Source organism: Camelina sativa, chromosome 17 (genome assembly GCF_000633955.1).
Source record: "Camelina sativa cultivar DH55 chromosome 17, Cs, whole genome shotgun sequence".
In the NCBI taxonomy this organism is placed as follows: Eukaryota; Viridiplantae; Streptophyta; class Magnoliopsida; order Brassicales; family Brassicaceae; genus Camelina; species Camelina sativa.
Genome location: NC_025701.1, coordinates 31,372,478 through 31,379,389, shown reverse-complemented (window position 1 = coordinate 31,379,389; position 6,912 = coordinate 31,372,478). Strand labels below are relative to the sequence as shown.

General features: G+C 34.5%; 1 protein-coding gene across 1 annotated transcript in view; it reads left to right on the top strand.

Annotated features, from left to right (window-relative positions):
• Positions 1-252, top strand: part of LOC104759962 (stigma-specific STIG1-like protein 3) — a 6,226-nt gene extending 5,974 nt beyond the window's left edge. The window contains exon 2 of the mRNA XM_010482823.1: positions 7-252. Within this exon, the coding sequence (XP_010481125.1) occupies positions 7-252 (246 nt within the window). The remainder of the gene's footprint in view (positions 1-6) is intronic.

The window sequence follows — 6,912 nt, the reverse complement described above, 5'->3', positions numbered from 1 at the left end:
AATAAGAACGAGGAGATATGCAAGAGTCAAGGAACATACAACTCCACAATGTCGTGTTGTAGCAACAAGTGTGTTGATGTGGCTTACGATAACGATAACTGCGGCGCATGCAAGAACAAATGCACGTTCACGCAGACTTGTTGTAGAGGAGAGTGTGTTTACTTAGCTTATGATAAGAGGCATTGTGGAGAGTGTAACCATAGTTGTTTGGTTGATGAGTTTTGTGTCTATGGGTTGTGTAATTACGCGTGATATATGTTATTAGTTAGTTTCTATATTAAACTTTGGTATTTTTATTGGTAATTCCAATATGGATTTATATATAATATAATGTCATTGTTTGGGTTTGTTGATTAATGGATTCAGAAATTTGAATCAAGAATTTAATATGGATAGATTTTCTTTTTTTTTTTTGGGTTTGATATTACGAAAAGGTTCAAAGAAATGGAGAGCATAATCACTGATCACTGGTGGTGGTTTATACGTCGAACTAGGTTATAAGTTTCGACGATAAACATGATCATCTGTTTTGGAATGTAGTATCGTGAAAAAGTTTGTAATTGTAAAGGTCAAGATATATGATTCACTAAGTTAGAATAGAGTTTTGTGCGAAAATTAGAACATAGTGTGTGTTATGGATGAACGAATAACATTAAAGTTTACTGATGAAATCAAAACAAATATAAATGTCATTTAAACATCAATAACAGTTGCTACAAACTCAATATCTTTAAATTTAGTTAAAATGTATATTGGACCGTTTGCTTTTATAGTTGTCTAAACGATGCATGAAGTTAAACGAAGATCCTTAAGTAAATCTTAAAAAATTAGGGACAAAAATGATTATTGGAATTAATAATGGATTATCGAGCAAAGAGGGTATTAACAAAAAAATAAACACATGCAAATGCATAATAAGTTCACAAATCACAAGCAGCAGATGACACGATCCAAGAAACACAGATAATAGAATAACAGGAAGTAAAATTGTAGTATTCGAAGTTTAAATCGCTAGATCCTAAACTTGTCTAGATCTAAATTAAGTCAAATAGTATAATATGTCGAGTTTCACACGCAGTACCTCTCTCAAGTTTTGCTCACTAGTGAGTATTCTTCATACTCCGTGTTAGCAAACAGCCAATATTTTGCTAAATGGCATTTTCCGGGGATCTTAAGTCTTAACTATAGTTGATTTTCGTTATACTAATCTGGAGGTGATTGAAGACGCTTTAAGTCAAAGAAGTATACATAGATATTAGATGTTATTATTAGTTCATAAATATATAATTTTAAAAAAGTTTGAAAAACAAAAAGCATTTTCTCATGGTTGGAAAGGCATCTTGACGGGTCAAGAACTTATGAGAAAAGGTCTTGGTTGGAGTGTGGAGAATGATTCTTCTATTCGGATTTGGTCAGACCCTTGGATGTCTAGAAAAGAATTAGCTTCTTCCTTTTGGCCCTCCCTTGGAAGCTAGTTCATATATATTTGGTTGTAGAGGACCTCATTTCTCCGACCACTAGTGACTTGGACTTGGCCATTTGCCTTCACCTACCTCATTTTTTTTTTGGACATTAAAAGCACCATTTCGTTAAGTTAAAATTTCAGTCATGAGACTTTCATCATCTAGGTACGTAGAGCCAAACAAGACCCAAAGAACTTACATTACATGGGGATAGAGATAAACACATGTAGGTATGCTACTAATTAACTAACAACCTCACCCGGACAAAGGAACGACAAAAAAACATAACTAGTATGAGGTTCCCATTTGCAATCACATCCTCTGTTCTCAGAATACACATGAAACATTGGTACGGTCAGCCAATCAGGATATTTCTCATACCGAGCTATATCATGTTGTATTCTGAACCTTTTGCTTCAGTTCAAGTGCTCAACATTAATAAAAATTAGGAAGAATTAAAAAATAATTAGAATATGAAGATTTTTGAAGGACTTCATGTCTAATTTATTTCTTTACTAGAAATAGGCTCGCGTGAGATATATTTAATTTTATTTTTATTAATTATAATATATTTTAAATTTAGAAATGTATTCTTTTAATATGATTTTTTTTAAAATTTAATATTTGTTCCTTTTTATATATGGTTCGTAATGTTTATATGCAAAATAAAATAAACAAAACATATCGGTAATTTTTTTAGTGGAAGTAATTAACTCAAAGTTTAGTTGTCTTGGATTTTACTTTTTTGTGATAAATTGTTAAGTTCTTAGAGCATCTCCAACCCCACTATATTTTAAAGTCAAAACTCTGTTATAGAGTAACATTTACTCTAACCCTACCCTATATCTTACTCTAAAATAGGGTAAATGGTAGGATTACTCTATATGCAACTTTAATTTTTTACACTAACTCCATTTTTAGTATAAAATAGACTGACATATTGAAATAACTATGCTCTATTTTAGAGTAAAAAATAGAATATATATTGGAGATAGTCTTAGCACACATGAGATTTGTATAGAGACCATATATCATATATTCGAAATGAAAATTGAGTATTGAAAATTGTTTACAAATATTACCAAATAAATCTCATCTTTCCCTACATCTTTTCCAAAGCTGTAATATATGGATGCGATCAAGACTTATATAATCGTAAAGAAAAATAATTGATAAATATTTATTTTTTTGCGAGTGGTTTTACAACTTTATATATTATTTAACTCAATCATGATATATATTTGATTTTCTTTTTAACTCCACCATATGTTGCTACGGTTTGATTTTCTTCAGTTAGCCTCCTAATAAATATCTTGTGAATTAGAGACTCTATATGAATGCTTAGAATGTGTTATACTTCTAGGATGATGTTATTTCTTAGTCCTTGTCTCTATTCTTATTCATTATGTTCTTTTAATTGTCAAAAAACGAACTCTCCAACATATCAATTGGTGTAGATGGAAGGAAAGACAAAATTAGAAAAATTGATATCAACAATAGATACATTCCAATTATTTTTCTGACATAACTACATTTCTAATTTATTTTAACTTACATCTAAATGATTATATTATATCTATTTTCTAATCATTTTAAAATAAATACTATAATTACCATTAAATTATTTTGTGAAACTATTGTTTCCTATTATTTCATGGGGTGATTACAATCAAGTTCATTAAGTTCACAATGCGTCCTAACATCAACTTTCGCAGGCTAGAAATACATTGCTCAATTCACACTCATTCAGACATTCTATCGAACACTTTTAATGCATAGAACAACCTAGAGTCTAAAACAATGTGATCAGTCCTATTTTAGCATTAAGATCATGTGAATCAAAGAACCTAAGGATTAAGAACTCCAAACAATAATTAAAACATCAATTCATTGAATCTCCTAATTGGAACCTTAAAACCCAATTGGAGAACTACTCACACATAGCAAAAGAGAAAACAAAAATCATAGATGAAGAAAACATGATTAAATTGCCGAAATAATAAGAAAGGGTTCAGAAATCTTCTCCAAATTGTCAATGAGGATAAATCTGTAGAATCTCAAAAGAGTGGCTTACAAAAAGTCTTAGGTTGCAGAAAGAAAGCGTAGAATAAAACTTAGAATAAAACTTAGAATCCAACTTAGGGTTTTTCTTCCAGCAAATAAAAGGTATTTATAGAGTTCTCCAAATAAGGTAAAAAAGGTAATGAGCTAGTCAAAACATTTCTTAGCCAGGCGGGTTTCTCAGATAGGCGGGTTTTGACGTGAAACTTGCCGGTTCAGACTTCGCTTCTCAGCCAGGCGGGTTCCTTAAATAGGCGGGTTTTGACGTGAAACTTGCCGGGTTAGACTTCTTTGCTTAGCCAGGCGGGTTTCTCAGATAGGCGGGTTTTGACGTGAAACTGGCCGGGTTAGACTTCGTTGCTTAGCCTGGCGGGTTCCTCTGGTAGGCGGGTTTTCACGTGAATCAACATTCATCTCATATGCTTGTTTGTATCCAAAATAGCTTGTTTTCCTCCAATTTCCTCCAAAGTGTCATAAACCTGTAAAGACTCGATAAAGAACCAAAAGACTCCAAAAACACACTTTGACTCAATAAAAAGTATAAAATAAGAGAGAAAACAAAGACTCAAAACCGATAAAAACACCATATATCAACTCCCCCCGACTTAGAACTTTGCTTGCCCTCAAGCAAAACAAAAACCTTTGCTTTGGAAAGAGGTTTGAAAATGCGAGAACTCACATATTCTTCTGGGATCATGCTATCAAACAATTGCCTGCAAACCACTATCACAAAGCTCATATCAAACCGTACTAAATCGTACTTCGCCATGACCGTAGCAACTTCATTAAATCCCAAAGATCACAAAGACTTTCAGAATCAGATCACTTGACCTTTAAACATTCATTAGTAAATGTGTGCACTCTCACAAAGGGGATATTGTACACATAATGGTCTAGATGTAAGGACAATTTCAAGGTGGCTCTAGTGTTTAAGGTTTCCAGCAATGCAAACGGATGCAAATCATTATGCAAAATCACAGTGAGACACAGACCAATTGGGAGGTACACAGCTTCCCTCTAACTCGGATCAAACCACCCAACGCTAAACCCAAACCAAATCATCATTGTTCTAGATGCTTTTGATAAATAAATAAGAGTACTCTGACTTTTCCGGTTCCATTCTTACTCCTTTCCCATTTTATTCATTTTTATTTCTTTCTCAGTTTTTTTTTGGTTTTTTTTTTTGTTCTGTTTTGCTTTGTTTTTTTTATTTCTTTTTTTATATGGGGCAGTGGAACCGGTTCTCGTCTCACAAAATTGCATCAAAAGAATTAAATCATGGAAACTCAACACATGTTTATGAACATAACCACACAACCACATAATCTCAATATCAATCACCCAAACAAACTACAATGACAATCCTAACTAGAGGAAAGCTATGTCGGTCTGTATACTTCGTAGTTTTTGCACATGAATGCACATGATGATGATGACCAAGAATGCGAGCGGTATGAAGTAGGGATATTGGTAAAGGTGTGGTACTAGACTAAAAATGAGTCTAGCCATTGTAAAGAGTGGTAAAAATGGTGTAAACTAAACTCTGAATGTATGATCCATCACATGATTCTCAACCCCCTAAGTGAAATATAATAAGTCCATATTAAGTCCAAATAAGCAAAGTCAAGCTCAAATCATCCAAATTTCAAAGTGAGAGGAATTATTGAAGTGATCAAGTCATGATTTTTTCTTAACTTCCAAGTCATCCTTAAACAATGTTAAATGGTCCCAATGTAATGAATCAAGCATGGTGAAATTCCCTAAGTAAAGCTCATAGTTCTCAACCAACATTTTGACTCAATAAAACACACTTTTGACTCGATGAAAAAAAAAAAAAAACTAACTGACTCAAAAGAAGCAACAAAAGAAAAACAACCAAAGCAAACAAGATTAGTAGACATATGACACCTTCCCCCAGACTCGCTTCTCACCGTCTCGGTGTGAAAACAAATCCAAAAAAAAGGTCAAACAAACTCAAAAGAAATTTAAAAGAAAAAGAATTAGTAAAAGAGTGAAATACCTGGTGGGTTGCCTCCCACAAAGCGCTTGTTTTATGTCGTTAGCTTGACCTCCATGAGCAATTAGGAATAATTGGGATCCGTTAGAGGAACCACAGTGTCCTCTTCTAGAGTTGAATCCCCAAGATATGGTTTGAGTCGCTGACCATTCACTGTAAACGGATTACCATTAGAGTCCCAAAAAACAACTGCACCATGTGGTTTCACTTCTTTGATGGTGAATGGACCGGACCAGCGTGATCGAAGCTTTCCTGGAAATATCTTGAGACGAGAGTTGAACAGTAGTACCTTGTCATTCTCTACAAACTTTTTAAGGATAATTCTTGTCATGAAAGGCTTTGGTCTTCTCTTTGTAGATTCTGGAGCTCTCATAAGCGCTCAACCGAATCTAACTCGTTAAGCTGAATAAGTCATCTCTCTGCGGCGGCCTTAATATCGAAGTTCATCAGCTTTGCTGTCCATAATGCCTTGTATTCCAACTCCACAGGTAGATGACATGCTTTTCCATAGATAAGGTTAAACGATGTTATTCCTATGGGGGTTTTAAAGGCGGTCCTATATGTCCAAAGAGCATCATCAAGCTTTGCAGCCCAATCTTGCCTTGACTTACCCACTGTTTTCTCCAAAATCCCTTTAATCTCTCGGTTCGAGATCTCTACTTGACCACTTGTTTGAGGATGATAGGGCGTAGCCACCTTATGCTTTACACCATGCTTCGCCAACAAGTTCTCAAAAACTTTATTGATGAAATGTCGTCCACCATCACTAATCACCACCTGAGGAACTCCAAATCGAGGAAATATAATTGTTTTAAACATCTTAAGCACCACTTTTGCATCATTGGTTGGACTAGCAATAGTTTCAACCCACTTAGAAACATAATCCACAGCAACCAGGATATATTCGTTTTCATATGATGACGGGAAAGGCCCCATAAAGTCAATACCCCACACATCAAACACTTCAACCTCAAGGATGAAATTCTGAGGCATCTCATTCCTCTTACTGATATTATCCTTCCTCTGACAAGAATCACACCTGGAGACAAACTCATGTGCATCATGGAACAATGTAGGCCACCAAAAACCAGCTTGGAGAACCTATGTGGCTGTCTTGAAAGAAGCAAAATGCCCTGCATAAGCTGAAGCATGACAATGCTGGAGGATACCATGTACCTCGACTTCAGAAATACATCTCATGAATAGGCCGTCTTTACACTTCTTATACAGATATGGTTCATCCCAATAGTAATGTTGAACATCTTTAAGAAACTTCTTTTTAGCATAGCCTGTGAATTTTGCTGGTGGAACATCATGTGACAAGTAGTTTGCAAATTCTGCATACCAAGGCAAATTACTTTTCACAGTGTG